The sequence below is a fragment of the Caretta caretta genome, chromosome 8 (genome assembly GCF_965140235.1).
Source record: "Caretta caretta isolate rCarCar2 chromosome 8, rCarCar1.hap1, whole genome shotgun sequence".
Classification (NCBI taxonomy): domain Eukaryota; kingdom Metazoa; phylum Chordata; order Testudines; family Cheloniidae; genus Caretta; species Caretta caretta.
The window spans coordinates 18,968,626-18,988,328 of record NC_134213.1 but is presented as its reverse complement, the minus strand read 5'-3'; the positions used below and the strand labels follow the sequence as shown (position 1 = coordinate 18,988,328).

The following is a 19,703-nucleotide window of genomic DNA, read 5'->3' as shown; positions in this document are numbered from 1 at the left end:
TTATCCACTAGCAACGCGGCATTATTACCATATCTGGAGTGTGACTCAGATTAGCTTTACGGAGGACAAAAAAAATTCTGTTGGGAAAAAGGTCTGTAAGAGAGAAGTCCAGTGAGCAATTCAGCTGGTGCTTGTCAATGCTGCTCCATACAGGGTTCTTCAGTCTGTGCAACAGTACAGGACAACCTGGGTGTCTATGCTAAAAAAGAGAGCCAATGGCTCCTCACTAACCAATCAGCCCCAAAAGTCATCTTTCCACCCGCTGATCTTGAAAGCCCTTCAGGCCTTATTTGTCAGCAGGGCTCTCAGCCAAGTTTATTTAGGTTGGGAAGTCGGATATTTCTCTTGTCTGTGTCTACTTTAGGTAATCTCTCTCCAAATCCTCGACAAAGTCCTCAGCGTGTTATGAAATTGGATCAATCCCTTTCTATCTTTCCCGCTCTGACAGCATTAGCTTAAAGAACATGGCCATTAGATCAGAGGTGCTGGAACTAAGGGTGTTGGGGGTGCACCCTCTGGCCTGAAGTGGTTTCTATCATACATAGGGTTTGCAGTTTGGTTCAATGGCTCTCAGCACCCCCACTATACGAATTGTTCCAGCACTCCTGCATGAGATGCAGATGCTTGTGATCCATCTCCTTTTTGCTATTCAGTACATAATAGGAGGTAGGTAAATCCTGTAGAATTTGGGTCATGTGGGCTGCAACACAGTGAGTAATAAAACACAGACACATTGTAATTTTTATGGTATGTGGGGAGTACTGGGCATTCCCTAGGAACTGTGTTAGGATGCCCAGAGCCACTAGCCATCATACTAGGAGTATCTGCCTCTCTCCCATCAGGGAAGGGTTTTTCTTTGTCCCCTTCTGCTGACCGGGCCACTGCTACTGCTGCTAGCTATGGGACACAAGTCCTTTAGCTCATGTGCTAGAGGCTCGTGCTTTTAGACAAGTAGTTCCTTGGTTCAAACCCTGCTTTCAGCCCAGGTGGGGTGGGTTATATATGTCCCTATCTCAGTGTAGCTGTCAGTAGTAGTAAGAACAGCAACATTTCAAATGTTTTTACTCCCTTTGGGGAGGGGTGGGAGGAGGTTGAACTATGTAGCAGAGGGAGTGGCCACCCAGTGTCCAGTGAGGAAGCCACCAGGACGTAGGCATGGCCTCGCTTCCCAACCAGGCAACATAGGCAAGGGGAGAAGGAGCAAACTGATTTGGCAGCTCAGGGAGTGCGTATCGCGCAGGTAGTGGGGCTGGTCTGACTGAACAGCACAGCCTAGATCCGCTGCATATTTGTGGACCTGTGCAGTTGTTTTAGGTTCAGAGTAGAACCCTAAACTCACCCTTATTTTGGGAGGCTTGGCCTACAAACCTTTCCTACAGCCCCATGCAAGATACAACAGGCATTTGTTCCCTCTTTCCAGTAATCAGGAATTGATGCCAGCAAATCTATATCAGCTAATAAAATGTTTCTATTTATGAAATCCATTCTGGAGAACTTTACTGTTATTATTCTGCACGTACACTCAGGAGGCACTAGGGAATAACACAAAAACCTGTAAACAGGCTACTGCTGATCACTATACCCTGGTGCAGTTGTAACAAGTCACCAATGCAGTTACTTTGATGGTGCTAGGTAAAAAGTGGCGGTAAAAGCCAGGCTGTCTGGACCCCAAATACTCCTATATCTTGGAAGCCTGAGGGGGGGAAAGGGATGCCATTTCCCCAGATAACGGTGTTAAGCCCCAGCTGGTTGGTTTACTGGAAAAGCAGCATGTCATTAGCAATATGGCCTGAGCTCTGAACTGGCAGTGTACCTGCTTTTGGCTTCTCTCTACCAATTATGATGGGCTACCCTGTCTCCTCCTATGTAGACCCAAAAAATCCTATCAAAATCAGGAAGATGACACAGCATGAAGCCATAAGGTGGTGTACAAGGCTGCACTCAAAATCACAATTAACACAACAAGTAAGGTTTGGATTTGTATAGGAATGATTAATTCACATGCATTTTCTGAGACTGGTTCCCAAGACCTTGTTAATAGAGCAGTACCAGTTGCTCAGATAGTTAGGGGATGCATATGTTATTTACTGCTCCAGTTTAAGTAGCTCCACTGGATGTCTTCATTTATCGCATAAGGTTTCCCAAGTATCCCACAAGACAACTCTATTGATCAGCTGTGAGCAGCATCCTTCTATTGGCTATTCATGCTGGTATCTCATCAATTTGATAGAATAGCAAGCATCACCAAAACCAAGCAACCAAAATAATCCAGTGAAAAATGTGGTCCATGGTTCACAAGCAAAGCTTAGCAGTCACATTTTGGGGATGTGGCCACATGGGAGCTGGAGGTAACCATAATTACAAGAGAAATGGGAAACTCCGAGGTTTTGCTTTGGAGTGGTCTATGCATAAACATCACCTTTCATGTTGAGCTACTTGGGTTTGCATGGCTGAGTTCTGCTTTGAGTTCTCTGTCCATCAAAATTATTACATTTCACCTGCTTTAGCACTGAAACGACATATCTCAGAGGATTTCAATAAGAAACCATAAATAAACTCAGAATCATTCCAAAAATGTGTGATCTCAGTGGGTTTTGAGTTTTGAACTCAAAACTCCAAGTAACCAGGCAAGATTCCTGTGGGTTTGGGTTTTGTTTTGAATGTTTTACCCCATTCGAAAATTACCTTTACAGCTAATAAGTGTAATTACCCAGTATCCTGCAGAGACCTTCTAGTTGTATGTTATTTACCAGTGGACTCTATTAAGTTGCTATGTAATTAAAGGAAAGTCACATGATATCTAAGCCCCTGACAATTGGAAATGTTACTGATGTCCTAATAAAATTATTACCTAGCTTTAACAGTAACAGAGCCTTATTTAAACCTTCGTTCCACTGTGCTACTGCAGGAAAACACGCTGAATCAAACGAAGATGGAGGGATTAAGATGTCTTATCATTGTGTTGATCAATCCCAGTGCTGATGGCTGGCAAACCACTGAAAACAGACTGTGTAGGATGCATTGATCAAGTATGCTTAAAGGAAAGAGACTGCTTTATGCGCACATTTTCCAAGGAGAGATCTGAGTTTCTGAAATAAAATCTGAATTGTGGTGGATTTTTTTTTCTGTCACTAAATCCACCAAACAAAGGCTTTTATCTTTGCTGAATAGCATTAGTTCAGCAAATATCAATAAGGTTTTAAGACAGACTTTTGATGGCACAGAATAAACCACAAAATAGCAACTGGGAGGCAGTGGGGAGCAAAGGGAAGGACAGGAGAGATGGAGACCAACATTGATCGAGATTAAGATTGATCTACCGAGGTACTTAGTGGGCGATGCATACTTCTACCCCACTCTTTAATATTAGATTTCTGGTTATCTGCTGCCAAGAGGGAGCCAGTTTGAATAACATCCAATCCTTTCACCAAGGCTATCAATCACATTAGTGCAGGAAGTTAACGCACACTGCATTAAAAGCCAGCAATGTTTCTTTCTTCCAGCCATGGGGCTGGTGCTTGTTTAATAGCTTGAGAGGCCCAATCCTACAGAGTTGAAATCAGTGGGAGTTATCGGTGCTCTGCACCTCGCAGGATCAAGTTTCATTTATTGTAAACTGGTGCATTATAAATGCCACAGAGGAAGCAAATCGTGTCAATTTTCTAAAGACTATATTCAGCCTTTGTATGTCTGGGAAGTCAGTGATTGTCTAACCCATTTGGTATCCACCAAGGCCCTTTGGCACAAAAGGTGACTGTTTCACAGCAAAAAGAAAGCTCAGGGCAAAATCTATTGCATTTGTACTTTGCCAGGCAAGACATGGCAGCTTCCACTGTGAAAGGAATAAAACTGGAAGGAGTGGGCACCTGCTGCCTCAGGCCAGTGGGTATCTATTCAATTAAATAGGAGCTGGAAGGGGGCCCCATTATGGGAGCACCGTTTGAATCTGAGTCCAACTGTATTTCGAGCTAGAAATGGAAGCTGTTGTTTTTATCAAGGAGCTGGGTCAAATAAAACTGGGTTACGGGCAGGCAGAGATACCCCTGGAGAATAGCCACAAAAGAAACAAAAATACATCTTATAGAAACATAGCTTTTTTTATAAACAGGGATTTAAAAAGAAACAAACCTCCTCGGTTTTCGGAGTTGCTGAGCAGTCCCAGCTGCAACTGACATCGATCAGAGCTCAGCCCCCCTGAGAGGCAGGCTCCTAATAAATGGAAAAAGGTGTAAATAAAGTACTAATGACTTACCACAAATTAACCAGGAAGGGGTGTTCCAGGCCCTGCATAATCTGCAGCTCTTTGAACACATTTCTCACTTCATTACGCTCCACACACTTCTGTTTGTTCATGTATTTCATGGCGTACATTTTCTTGGTGTCATTCTTCTGTACAATGCAGACCTTAGTGAGCAAACCAAGATGTTAGCTTGGGCAGAGTAGCTGGGTGACATCTCGAAAGCAAGTTTGTGCAGGTGAAATGTGCCCTGATGAGCACCCTATTGTTAACTTCAATGAGATTCAAGTCACTAGGTCACAGCCTCATGCACTTATGATTTAACCCTGCACATCACCAGTAAGTGCTGCAGTCAATATTCATGCTAAGAAGAATGACAGAGTACAGAGTTTGTCACAGCAAAGTTGGGGTATCGCAGATTTATTAAGTAACTGACAAATCTCTTTTTTCCCATAATTATCCACCATTCATGTGTTGCATGCTGCTTCCTGACCCTCCCTTTCGCCAAGCAGGACTGTAGGATAAGAGCTGAGGGCATTCACCGAGACAGCCTCACTCCCTGCAGGCAGGACTTGTGAGTACTAGTGTGACAGCATCTCCTATCTATAAGGACCAGCACAATCTTTCTAGTGTAGCACAGCTGATCCATCAAACCTCTGGGCTTTTGGCATCTTCCAGACATGGGTTTTGTCACAGAACTCACCATACTGAAAAAACCCACAGCCCTAACAGGATGTTTAATTCCCAAAAGTGGGACTTCAAACACAGATGTTTCTCTGCTCCCTGCAGTGCTGCTCTCGGAGAATCATAATGCTTTGTCAAAGAGACACCAGGATGCTCAAGTGGGCTTTGGTGGGGGAGTCTCCCTTCAGAGGATGTTTACCCATCTAACATAATGAAATTCAGCTGATTGGGTTTATCATTAACTTCAGTTTAATATCTTGTAATAGGATTTGTGGATTCCAAATGGATGACAAGTCAAACTTAGAGACTCTTCCTGGATTATTAGGAGCTGAAGTTCAGGTCAAATCTCATCGACAAGCAATATTCCATTACTCTGCAATAAGCTCTGAAATTTAAGCTCTCTAATGTGCCCATTACTTGGCTAGCTACAGTCTCTGTTGAGAACACAGTAGTTTTACTCTTGAGGAGCTTACCTTTCCAAAGCTGCCTTTCCCAATGGCTCGCAAAATTTCAAAGTGGTCGAAGGTCACTGCAGGAAACAACATATGTTCATAAGTTCAGTGTTTGAGCTGCAATTTGATTATGTAATTTCCCCCTCCCCGAACTGAGACTGTTAATAAAAATGGAGGATTTCCAAGCGATATGCTGCTCCGGTTGCTGATGGACAGTAGGGGCACCACCCACAGTAGTTATGCTATTCATGTTATTCCCCATTTGGCTGTAAAAGCAAGTTCCTGGGGCAGGAAATGTCCATTCTTCAATGGCGTACAGGCAGGAAACCATCAAAAAAATGCTTTCACATCACCTCAACTATTGAGCTATGGGAGCCTGATCTTGCTCCCGCTGAAGTCAACTGCAAAAACATCCACTGAGTCCACTCCATCAAAGATCTACGCACTTTGATGGTTGTGAAATAAGCACCACCTGGCTCAGGAGCCTAGGTACAGAAGGTTCTTCTTGTGCTTTAGATTACTATTCTGTTGAACTACTAATAAAAACCACCAACCCCAAAAGTTGGAAAATCTTCTGTCACCCAGAATCAAGACTGTTTGGTCTCTGCAAAGTAGGGGAAAGCCCAGCCCCGTTCATGCAGCTTTATGGAATGTAAACTCTAGTTTCCTTCTTTTAATTATTTCATTCTCCATTGGGACCTCTGAACAGAGATGGGTTCCTGGGATATTCTCTCCCTTCTGTGAATGCTGGGCAGGTGACTCTCATTCACACTAACTGGAACGATCTGTTCACATCAAGCATTTGTGATCAACCAGTGTGCTAGGCTATGTCCCAGCTGAAGCAAGAAAGGGATTTGCACATGAACAGCAGATCAAAGCAAAGAGGCAGATTAACTGTTTTGGGTTCAAACCCTGCCACCCAGGTCCTTCAATTGGAAATTGAGTGTGATCAGCAGTCAAGACAAGGCACCATAACTGTAATTTCTAAGTTGCAGAATTTGAATTCAACTAGTGCCACGTCAAGACCTGTATGAAGCAACACCCCGAGGTCCCACAGCACTATACCATACAGCCATTAGCCAGAAAAGATCATAATTGGGAATCCATTCCTTATACCAGCCACTGCTTTAAAGCAACTTAAACCTCACTATGTGGTTAATTTGAGGCACCAAATCAAAGCTACTGGTAGATTTCTAATAACACATTAGCCTTAATTACTGTGACCCCAGAACCATCAGGCACCACCGAAGAGATGGGCCTGAAATCAGAGTTAATTTGTCTCGTCCATTGCTTTATTTCCAGTCAATTAGTGAGTGGATGTGAGGGGACCACGTGTCTGACCCGCTTTGCTGAAAACCCGTTCTGAGTGGAACAATAAAGGCCAGTGAGGACGTCCTTGATGGACTGACAGTGACAGAGAGCGAGACACCGTATTACTCCTTCGCGCCAGCTTTTCCCTTACAGTTCCACCACGAGCTGGGCAGCAGGTTACATTCTAAACTGTTCATTGCTTTAACAACGAACCTGCAGCCCTGGGGCCAGACAACGACATCTTTGTAAAAAAGAGTCATTTCCGTATATTACACAGAGAGTTAGTTTTGCTGGGTTGACAGCCCTAGATGCCAACGTCCATTGTTTATCCACAGAACAAGGACAACATAGGCAACAGCAGCAGTGCAAGCTTTCCCCACACAGCTCCATCAACATGAGCCTTTCCTAGAGGCTGAGAGGACAGTTTAGTCTCCACGCCCCATTTAATCAATGGCCTCGCTGCTGAGGTTGACAGCAAGGGAGCCAATTAGTATCAGATGTAGTGGGCCTGCCAGCAAAAGCACCTGTTGTGATGGTGGGCGTTTTATTAATTACTTTTGAAGACAACTGGTCCCACACTGCTCAGCACTGTGCTCTGGGAGCGTACATATGGAGGCTTGACCATGAGCAATAGGAAGAAATTGGAGAGACAGCTGCTCCGTGCAGCCTCTTCTATTCCCAGTTCAGAGCTGATCAACAGAGGGAGGGATAAAGGCATTGGCATGAACCAATGGACACTGAAAAGTCTTCTGGTTTCATGCGCATGGTGCACCAACTCATGCACAGTGAGTACCCACAGGGACCAGCACTCAACAAAGAGTTGCATTCTGCTGCCACCATACAGGGATCAAACCAGTATGGTCCTCATCATTTACCAGGCACACCTAATCGCTCTACGAGAAACAGTCCGCACCTGAAAGGCTTTCAGTATAAATACACATTGCCATTTCATAGTCTGAAGGCTTCTCTCCTCTGTAATGGCACTCCACCTGAATTCCATTTTGAATTTTAAGTGAAATCAAAGTGAAAGAGCTTGCCTTAAAAACCAAAATAAATCGCACCTGGCTTACAACTAAAATATGTCTGGTCCAGGAAGGTTAAGCTTCATTAACTGCTTACAATAGGATTTGTCCTAAGGGAGTTGGGAGTCCAGCTCCCTAAGGTCCCTTTGAAAATCACTGCCTAGATGTCTCATCAGAGCTAGAGAGGAGCACAAAACCAAACCCCATATTCCAGAGTTAATTTGGGAAGACAGAGTGGGGGTATTCTCAGGCTCCATCCACAATCAAAGCTCCAACCACCCCAATTTCAGAGGATTTACAGCAGGTTTAAGTGCAACCAAGGAAGCCATCCCAGGCTCCCTAGGTGCCCAGGTTCACCATGCTGACGACACCCTCTAATCCTTTCATTCTCCAGCCCCAGGTTCCAACCACACCTCTCACGTGAAAACTCCTTCCTAGTAGATTCCATAATGTGCTACTGGCACTGGCTTCTAAGGCCCAAGAAGAGATTCTAAGTTACCCTCCCTTAGTCTGAAGGCTAAATAAGTGTAGTGAGTTTGGAAATCTCGTTTTCACGGCACCATTGGTGTGTGAGCACCTTCTGCTTCAACCCCTACTAAACTCTCTTCTTCTTTGTATCTTAGACCAAAGGCTCCCTTGGAAAGCCCAGCTGCCTCTAATTGCCATCTGCTGCCTTATTCATTAGCTGAACTGAATTGCACAGAAACCAAGAGCCATTTGTCCCCAAAGCATTTTATCAGCGGAGATTTTCAGCAAGAATGCTGCTGTAAATCACTCTTCCCCAGCAACAGACACATTCTCTCCCACCAAGGGTTCACACATGATAACAGCCAGAAATAAATTCATTTTCTCCAGGATACACTGTCTCGGAGTTGAAACAAGGGAATCTCACTATGGTAACAGGACAGACACAGACTGACATGAAGCTACAGCTTTGCTGTACACAACAGTACAAAGAACTCAGAACGCCATCAAAATTTAGGTCCCAGCTTAACCTCATACTTTTAAAACATTGTTCATATAGAAATGAACATGTTTTCCAAAGACAGAAACTAACACGGCAGTAATGTAAACTGGGCCTCTTTCACGACAAACAACATGTTACATAGAAATTCACCATACATCAGGTCAGGTATTGGCTTCCAGCATTGTTCAATATATGATACTCCAGAGAAAGGGTGAAAACACCCATAACACATCTGGCCAGAAGTGTGAAACTAGAAGTGTTGGTGGCGGTAAATTTCTTCTTCTCTCCAGAGACTGAATGCACTTACACTAAATGAGTATCTACACAGAGAACAATCTATAAGGTAGATGAACAAAGAGACCTTTTTCATTGCTACTGCTTCTTCTTCTAGGATATCTTGATCTAACTGCACACTCTTCTTTTGTTGCTTACTTAACAGAGATGGATCTAAATCAAACACTTTGACCCAAACGCATACAAGCTTTGGAAACGTCTATGGTTTACAGTGGAACTCCACAACCTATGTTACACAGGAGGATAGATTCAGTAATGAATTAGCCACTGGGCTAACGGAGCCCGTGCACAGGGGCCCCAACCAATTGGGGGCGGGGGGGTCCCAGAAAAATGGGTGCCTCTGCATCCCAAGCACTCTGTCTGCCTGGCGTTCCTAATGGGGAAGCCCCTGTGCCTTCAACCCCTTCCCCGGCAGGAGCTCCAGACGGGTGGAGTGGGGCAAGCCCCCGTGCCCAAACCCCACTCCCCAGCAGGAGCACCACGGGAGGATGACTGCGGGCGGAAGGGGTGAGGATGGGCCCCCACTTGCTCTGGCCCAGGGTCCCACAAAACCATAATCCATCTCTGGATAGACTACATGATCATAAGGTTCCTTCTGTCCGTAAAAACTAAAAATCTAAACCAGAAGCCAGTTTTCACAAACTTGCATTCTCTAGCTCCATTTTTTGTATTAAGATTTTCAACTAACACTTTTAACACAAACTATACGGCTAACCCAGCTGAGTGAACGCTAGGTAACATGAAAAGGAGTACTTGTGGCACGTTAGAGACTAAAATTTATTTGAGCATAAGCTTTCGTGAGCTACAGCTCACTTCATCAGATGCATTCAGTGGAAAATACAGTAGGGAGATTTATACACATAGAGAACATGAAACAATGGGTGTTACCGTACACACTGTAACCAGAGTGATCACTTAAGGTGAGCTATTACCAGCAGGAGGGCAGGGGGAAGGGGGAACCTTTTTTAGTGATAATCAAGGTGGGTCATTTCCAGCAGTTGACAAAGGTGGGTCATTTCCAGCAGTTGACATTCTTGTCAACTGCTGGAAATGACCCACCTTGATTATCACTAAAAAAGGTTCCCCCTTCCCCCCACCCCCCGCCCTCCTGCTGGTAATAGCTCACCTTAAGTGATCACTCTGGTTACAGTGTGTACGGTAACACCCATTGTTTCATGTTCTCTATGTGTATAAATCTCCCCACTGTATTTTCCACTGAATGCATCCAATGAAGTGAGCTGTAGCTCATGAAAGCGTATGCTCAAATAAATTTGTTAGTCTCTAACGTGCCAGAAGTCCTCCTTTTCTTTTTGCGAATACAGACTAACATGGCTGCTACTCTGAAACCTGTCGCTAAGTAACATGACACTTCTGATTTCATTAGGGATGCTCATTGTTTCTTACCTATCATTCTAGCCTCTCACACTGGGCTAATCCAAAAATCTTAGGTGCAAACACTAGCAACCAAAATCTGGAACTAAATCCAAATCTTTTAGTCTGGACCCTTGTCTGCATAATCAAAAATCTTAATTCATTTTAGATGCCATCAGACAAGGAACTATTTCAATCATTCCCACGTTGGAGACAGAATTCATATTATAATTAGGCTTGGCAGAAGTTTTTTTTTTTTTTCAATTTCCACAATTAATATCAATTTTTATTTTAAACAGTTTTAAGCAATTTTAATTTTCACACTTGTGGGAAATTAAGGGGGAGGGCGGGGGTAGGTCAGTGCTGACAACGGGGCTGCAGGGGGCTCCTTGCCCAGCTGAGGGCTCTGAGACACCCAGGCACCCAGCAGAGGAGGCTACGGCCTTTGCCCAGCAGAGCAGAGACCCCTGGCCAGCACTGCAGAGGCACACGAGGGCCCAGGTACAGGGGAGGCCAGACCACTGCTGAATGACTTCTGCAGGGGGATGGTCCCTATACTCCGAGCCGGTGAGTGACTGGGACAGTGACAGCAGGGCTCCACATGACTCTCTGCACAGCTGTGGAGCCGGTAGCACAGGACCCCTGCAGGTGCAAGGTGCAGGGGATGCTGCACTTGCCAAAAATTATTAATGGGTTCTTTTTTCATTATTTCAGTGTGTTGGGTAAACTGGACGTTTAGTGACAACTAACAATTTAAACTGACTCCTGACTCCTGGTTATAACGTAATGTCAGACAAACGGACTAAGTTCGAGACAGGGAACAGTGTGTACACTGCTATAGCTTTAAAGTGTCTGCTGAAGAATGTGCAGGAAATGCCACTTTAATGTCAGAAGTGGTGGTATTTCATATCTGAACCCGAAGTCCAGGACCAATGTTTAGATAAAACATGGGCAAACTAATAAAGCATAAGAAATGTCCTCACGAAGGACACGTCATCCCTCAAAAGCCTTGTTAAAACCCCATCTGTTAAGCAGCAGTCAAGGATTTAAAGATACTTATCACCCATCCCAGTACAGCTAGAGAAGCAGAAACATTATGCTATATAATGGCTTCCATTCCTTCCATCAAAATATACTCATAATTTCCATTAACGGGAGTTTTGTGCATGCAGCAATGGGAGAATAGATTTAAGCCGTGTATCTAGAGTACAGTATATACACATACACCTCTCACATTCATGTATGTGCATTTTATAATACTAATACAGTACTGCATTTCTTTGGAAAGTTCCTCCAATTCCTGGCTGTTGGCTTGAACCCAGCCCCAAGTGATAGGTGACAGAAGGCTGTTACCATCTGATGGCTGTTTGGTGGCCTTCGTAGAATGACTTGGACCAGATTAACCCCAGTTACTATTGGAAAGAGGTTCACACTGTGATGGTGCCCCCATAAGGCTTTATGGAAATATGCTTATGACGTAACTGGAATATGTTGTATGATACATATGCCATGTAACATATCTCTGTGAAGGTTATGATCTACTGAATCTATTCATCCTATTTGTATGCATGTATCACTTTTGTATTCAAAGTTATGAATACTGGCTGCAGACTTGCTTGATTTCTAAGTAGCCTTAGTAAGCATTTGGTCAGCTTCTTGAGAAAGGAATGTGCAAGTTAAATGCCAGGTTTCAGAGTAACAGCCGTGTTAGTCTGTATTCGCAAAAAGAAAAGGAGTACTTGTGGCACCTTAGAGACTAACCAATTTATTTGAGCATGAGCTTTCGTGAGCTACAGCTCACTTCATCGGATGCATACCGTGGAAACTGCAGCAGACTTTATATATACACAGAGAATATGAAACAATACCTCCTCCCACCCCACTGTCCTGCTGGTAATAGCTTATCTAAAGTGATCATCAGGTGGGCCATTTCCAGCACAAATCCAGGTTTTCTCACCCTCCACCCCCCCACACAAATTCACTCTCCTGCTGGTGCTAGCCCATCCAAAGTGACAACTCTTTACATAATCAAGTCGGGCTATTTCCTGCACAAATCCAGGTTTTCTCACATCCCCCCCACCCCCATACACACACAAACTCACTCTCCTGCTGGTAATAGCTCATCCAAACTGACCACTCTCCAAGTTTAAATCCAAGTTAAACCAGAACATCTGGGGGGGGGGGGTAGGAAAAAACAAGAGGAAACAGGCTACCTTGCATAATGACTTAGCCACTCCCAGTCTCTATTTAAGCCTAAATTAATAGTATCCAATTTGCAAATGAATTCCAATTCAACAGTTTCTCGCTGGAGTCTGGATTTGAAGTTTTTTTGTTTTAAGATAGCGACCTTCATGTCTGTGATTGCGTGACCAGAGAGATTGAAGTGTTCTCCGACTGGTTTATGAATGTTATAATTCTTGACATCTGATTTCTGTCCATTTATTCTTTTACGTAGAGACTGTCCAGTTTGACCAGTGTACATGGCAGAGGGGCATTGCTGGCACATGATGGCATATATCACATTGGTGGATGTGCAGAGGCTCGTTCACCTGCACATCCACCAGTGTGATATATGCCATCATGTGCCAGCAATGCCCCTCTGCCATGTACACTGGTCAAACTGGACAGTCTCTACGTAAAAGAATAAATGGACAGAAATCAGATGTCAAGAATTATAACATTCATAAACCAGTCGGAGAACACTTCAATCTCTCTGGTCACGCAATCACAGACATGAAGGTCGCTATCTTAAAACAAAAAAACTTCAAATCCAGACTCCAGCGAGAAACTGTTGAATTGGAATTCATTTGCAAATTGGATACAATTATCTTAGGCTGGAATAGAGACTGGGAGTGGCTAAGTCATTATGCAAGGTAACCTATTTCCCCTTGTTTTTTCCTACCCCCCCCCCGTTCTTGTTAAACGTTCTTGTTAAACCCTGGATTTGTGCTGGAAATGGCCCACCTTGATTATCATACACATTGTAAGGAGAGTGGTCACTTTAGATAAGCTATTACCAGCAGGAGAGTGGGGTGAGAGGAGGTATTTTTTCATGCTTTGTGTGTATATAAAAAGATCTTCTACACTTTCCACAGTATGCATCCAATGAAGTGAGCTGTAGCTCACGAAAGCTTATGCTCAAATAAATTGGTTAGTCTCTAAGGTGCCACAAGTACTCCTTTTCTTTTTGCAAATACAGACTAACACGGCTGTTACTCTGAAACCTGTAACTACAGGGTTGTGAGTGATTGCTGGACTCAGACTAGAAGGAAACTAGTCTGTAAAAGGAAGCTTACTGGGTGAGGATTTTATCTGTATTGAGTTTTATTACCGTACTAGACTTATACTTGCGTGTTTTATTTTATTTTGCTTGGTAATTCACTTTGTTCTGTCTGTTACTACTTGGAACCACTTAAATCCTACTTTCTGTATTTAATAAAATCACTTTTTACTTACTAACTAACCCAGAGTATATATTAATACCTGGAGGTGTTGGGGGGGGGAGGCCCAGAAACAGCTGTGCACCTCTATCAGTGTTATAGAGGGCGAACAATTTATGAGTTTACCCTTATAAGCTTTATACAGGGTATAACAGATTTATTTGGGGTTTGGACCCCATTGGGAGTTGGGCATCTGAGTGTTAAAGACAGGCACACTTCTTAAATTGCTTTCAGTTATGTCTGCAGCTTTGGGGCATGTGGTTCAGACCCTGGGTCTGTGCTGGAGCAGACTGGAGTGTCTGGCTCAGCAAGACAGGGTGCTGGAGTCCCAAGCTGGCAGGGAAAGCAGGGGCAGAAGTAGTCTTGGCACATCAGTTGGCAGTTCCCAAGGGAGTTTCTGTGATCCAACCCATGACACACATCACAAAAAACACCCCTACAATTGGAAATAACCAACCTATGTGTTCGAAGTTTTAGCAGAGAGGCCAAGGAATGGGTGGGCTTGGAAACAGGGAGGGATTTTCATTATTTACGTGTAATACGGTAGTGCCTAGAGACCCCCAACTGAGATAAGGGCCCATTGTGCTAGGTACTATACATACACATAGTACAATACAGTCCACACAGGTACACAATCTTGTGTTAGTGGGGCTTGCACTAGCATGCTAAAAATAGCTGTGTAGACATTGTGACTTGGCCTGGAGCTCAGGCTCTCAAGCCTGGGGGGTCGGGTGTGAGCCCCGCTACCACAAGCCTGTGGACCTAGGCTGAGAGCTAGAGACTCCCAGCTGCAGTATAGACATGCCCTAAGTGACTTGTTCAAGGTCACATAGGAAGGTTGTAGCAGAGCAGGGAACTACACCCAGCTCTCCAGAGCCCCAGTCTAGTGACTTCACGTCTCTGTTCTGCAAAATTCATCATTTTGACTGGGTGGGTATTCTCAAGCCACTCGTATTCTTAGCAAAACTGAAGACCTTTTAGAATAATTAAATACTGAACTATCACAATACAGAAACTCTGCTAAATGACTGCACAAGTAGATACAACTCTATAGGTGCATGCATTTGGATGCATGTTATTTATACTCACATCTTTCTTACAAATAGATGTTTATTTCCTGAACAACAGGAGTAACGATGTATTGTTATGTGTCACCGTTTGACAAATGTACATTCCATCATACAGGAAATATTAAAAAGATCCCTTTGTGAATGAAACCCCAGAAGAGAGACGCCATTAAGGAATTCTGGTTACTCGTTAGGAATTATCAGAATGGAAAATCCTCCCCTTTATCAACCAAGTTATTTACAGAATGCCCTTCCCAGCACAATGGATCCCTGGGTGCTGTTAAAAGCAAAATAAAAAACCCATGAGGATATTACGATAACAAAATGGTACGGGTTGCTGGAGTGAGTAAAAGTCATATACAATACTGGTTTGTCACTGTGGCTTGACAGTGGGACTCTTACTGTACAACAGACCCAGGTAAGGAACAATTCACATTATTTTATCATCAGCTGAGCAGTGAGTGTGCTTGGTGCAGCACAGAAAGCGATGAGACTGTAGAGTCAGATTCAGATCTGTTACATATGTATAATATTTATATTACATTAGCCCCAGGAGGCTTGGTCAGGATCAGAATCCTGTTGTGCTAGGTGCAAAAAACAAGAGACAGTGCCTTCCCCCAAACAAGTCCCAGAAATATGTACTCCAAGTCCTGCGCTAATTGCTGATCAACAAACATGGAACTTGCCAGGCTACTGAGCACACACAATGAACGTCCTCGTAAAAGTCTTTCAAACCACCATTTTAATGTATTCATGGGGTCACCAGCACCTTTCTTCTTTAAACGTCTTGGCATCTGGCACCGGGTACTAATTGACATTTATCACTGATGTTGTCAGGCTAGCAGTACCAAGGGATACATTATTAATGCTATTTAGGCCAATGTACAGAATGAGCTATTTCTAGAGATAGAAACAAACAGACGGGTTTCTTCTGAATGAGTCCATTAGTTAAACAACACAAAACACAAACAAATCAAACCCCCTTCCCTCCACCCACGAGCTCAATAAAAAATGACCTTGTTTTAAAAGAACTCCATCCAGAAACCTTTCAAATACTTGACTCTTTATCATCTGCCTCTACAGTTAGTTGATGCTTTTGGAATGATGATGATCCAGGAATATAATATTTGTCCAACAATCAGTGCCTGATTTCAGGTCAAAGTCCGTAACACTCCTCTCTCCAGAAGTATGTAACATTCCTCTCTCCAACAGTGACTGAACAGTAGTTAATGATCTTCACTAAGGGTTCCCTACGCTATGAAACAGTCTCCCAGCCAAATCCTTTCCTCTCTAGCTCTCTGCTGACTTCTTGTCCACTCCCAACAACATGCTTTTCCAAATCTCCCCAGGGACTACAGGAGTGATCAATCTAGGTACCAGTAATTATCCATCCATCTGTGATGGGCTGCCCCCCCTTTCAGGGTGCCACCTGATATATTGGGGTACCACTGAGCCCACCTCTTCCACCAGCCTGGGCTCCTTCACCCTGTCCTGCTAAACCAAAGCCCTCAAAACTGTATTGTCTTGCACTGCACAGAAATCTGTACAGAGTATACTCATGAAAATCACCCCCTCTCTCAATGTGGAGGAAGATATGCACAGCTTTTTGCTCCCCAGTTATGAATTGCACTAACAGGTTTACAGAAAACAAAAACAAGTTTATTCACTACAAATGATAGATTTTAAGTGATTATAAGGGTTAGCAAACAGATCAAAGCAGATTACAGAGCAAATAAAACAAACACACACACGAATCTCAATATATTAAAGAAACTGGTTACAAGTAAAAAGAAAAGGAGTACTTGTGGCACCTTAGAGACTAACCAATTTATTTGAGCATGAGCTTTCGTGAGCTACAGCTAGCTCACGAAAGCTCATGCTCAAATAAATTGGTTAGTCTCTAAGGTGCCACAAGTACTCCTTTTCTTTTTGCGAATACAGACTAACACGGCTGTTCCTCTGAAACCTGGTTACAAGTAGTAATTTCTCACCTTAAATGCTGTTTTAGGCATTTTTTTCACAAGCAGGACACCTTTTCTAGCCTGGGCTCAGCTCTTCTCCCCCCCTCCCCCCAAGTCCTTGTTTCTTAGGGTATGTCTTCACTACCAACGTTAAAGCGCTGGAAGAAACCCACCCCCACGAGGGGAGAAGCTACCAGCACTGGGAACACGGCTACCAGTGCTGTAGCGCTGTCTACACTGCCACTTTACAGTGCTGAAACTTGCATCGCTCAGGGGGTTGTTTTTTCACACCCCAGAGTGAGAAAGTTTCAGAGCTGTAAAGTGGCAGTGTAGACAAGGCCTTAGATCACGGGTTCTCAAACTGGGGTTGGGACCCCTCAGAGGGTTGCGAGGTTATTACTTGGGGGGTTGCGAGCTGTCAACCTCCACCCTAAACCCCACTTTGCCTCCAGCATTTATAATGCTGTTAAATATATAAAAAAGTGTTTTTAATTTATAAGTGGGGGGTCACACTCAGAGGCTTGCTATGTGAAAGGGGTCACCAGTACAAAAGTGAGAGCCACTGCCTTAGATGTTCTCTGCAGTCATCCTGGGCAGGGATTCAGTGAAGAATGGATGACCAAGATTAACTCATTTCCCATATGGCAGGAACACTCTGTTTCCCAGTTTGGTCCCCACCCCCTATTAGTGGAAAAGTACTAGTAGGCCAAGATGGGATCCAGTACCAGGTGATATGATCACATGACCCTGCAGAGTCAAAGCAGTATCCCAGGAAGCTTCTCAGGAAGGTGGGAGATTAGTAAATTCAAAGTCCTATTGTTCTCCCTAACAGCCCATCCAGGCTGATTGCATTTTGTCTGGTGGGCGTTCCCCAGATGCAAACACTTTTGTAATCGATACACAGTCAATATTCCTAACTTTGGATACAAGAATGATACATGCATTGTGATACAGGCAGGCCAGGGAGCAGTGGGAGAGTGCTAGAGGGCAAATACATAAAATCAAGGCTAATTAAGGTGTGGTTCCCTGTAGACTAGGGAAGGTGGCTTGCAGGTTAATTGGAGCACCTGCAGTCAATTAAGGCCCTGTTAGGAACCTAATAAAACTCCCTGCTTCAGGTATACAGAGGAAGAGGAGAGGACTGGAGCTTAGAGGTGTGCTGTGAGACTTGGAAAATCAGAGACCCAAAATAAGGGGGATCCTGCCCAGTAGGGGAGGGAGACTTCCTTCCCCAGCATCTAAGGACTGCAAGTACCCTACCCAAGGGGGAAGAGAGTAAGAACCCACAGGGGTTGAAAGGGGCTGGGGCTCAGAGTGAGGAGCAAACCCAGACCCCTTCCCTCCTTTACCAGCTTCCTGGGCCACTAGTGAGGCCATTTATGCCCCAAGAACAGAGGCAAGGGGGTGGTATTTTAGCTTCCCACCAAGAAAAGCGAGGACCCACCAGCCTAACATCGGTCATTTGTCAGAGCATAGAAATAGGATAATCATATTCAGTAAATCATAACCTTTCCAATGATATCTCACAAGACCCAACTGGCATAAAACACATCTTAATTATGCTATATTCATATCATAACACTATCTCTATGAAGAATATGGGGCATAGTGTCATACTATCCATTTTTAATCTTCCTAGGGTGCAGGGCTGGATATCAGGCCATCATTTGCTAACCACATGAAAAGTCAATGTTGTAAAATGATGAATGATTCACCCTTAAATCCATTAGTTTGAGTTTTTGCCCTGAATTCAGTGTTTCTCCTTATTCCTCATCTCTAACCTGATTTGCTTGGGATTATCCTTCATCTCCACAATCTCCCACTCTGTGAAACTGCATTCAGTGTACCTATTTTTTGGTTCAGCCATGCCTTGGACTGAACATTTACAGAGTGATTTTCAAAATTAGGTGCATGGGAAAAATGCATGCATAATTGTGCACCTTATTTGTGCTAGCAATGAATATGTCGGGTACCTGCTTGAACATACAGCCAGCAGCATACGTAAGGGTCCATCTGCATACTCAGTTTCTCAATCTATGTATGCAATCAGAACCACTGCACAGTTAGCCATGCAATTCAACATGCATTTTAATGGGGTGTATATTATTGCAAAAAATGACATTGACATTTTGTGGCCCATCACATTTTCCATGCCTCAGCTTCAATTTTATGGCAGGTGAGTCCTTAATGGAAGGTGGGATCTGAGGACCAGTTTATGGCAAGGACTGTCAACCCCTGGTCCATGAAACACTTACTGTTTGTCCACAGAGTTTGGCAGGTATGTGATGCTGGCTTTCATTGTTTGCAGCTGCTACTTCGCATTAAGAGTCCCAAAGCATATATTAAATGCTTTCCTAATATCACTTGTCCATGTCAGTAAAGGCCATAGCTAACACAGGGATTGGAAATAGGGAAGAGACAGTCCATAAGATCAGAAATGAGAGGGTAAGTGTCCATGAGATGTCTGTATTAAGGCATGGGCCACACAATGAAAGTTTGAGAACCTCTGTGTTATAAGAATCAGTTTCCTATAGTTGTGATAGGTGCCAGACAAATCGCTGAGAGCTAGATTCTGCCACTCTTACTCATGCTGAGTAGTACATTACTCCAGAAACAGACCTACTGAAATCAAGGTAACTACTCACAGAGTAATGTACTACTCTGGTGTGTGAGTAAGGGTGACAGAATCTGTCCTTAAATAAATACAATTTATAGGCAAGTCATTGGATTTAAGTACTTGCCAAGAGTAATTTATCACGCAATTGACATTTAGGGTCTTTCAACAGCTCTCCTGTTAACTGAGCCCAACAACATTTGCAGGAGAATATATCTGAGCAAGCAATTACCTGATGTGCAGATGCAATTAGGACCCAATACTGTGAGATGCTGAGTTCCTC

The 19,703-nt window shown here is 43.7% G+C and overlaps 1 protein-coding gene across 4 annotated transcripts in view; it reads right to left on the bottom strand.

Moving 5' to 3' along the window:
* The window catches only part of STK32A (serine/threonine kinase 32A), an 89,472-nt gene that overhangs the window by 55,861 nt on the left and 13,908 nt on the right, over positions 1-19,703 (bottom strand). For all 4 annotated transcript variants that reach the window (XM_048860513.2, XM_048860512.2, XM_048860508.2 and 1 more), the window contains 2 exons: positions 5,395-5,450; positions 4,253-4,404 (listed from right to left, as the gene is read on the bottom strand). In XM_048860513.2, coding sequence (XP_048716470.1) covers positions 4,253-4,404; positions 5,395-5,450 — 208 coding nt within the window. The remainder of the gene's footprint in view (positions 1-4,252; positions 4,405-5,394; positions 5,451-19,703) is intronic.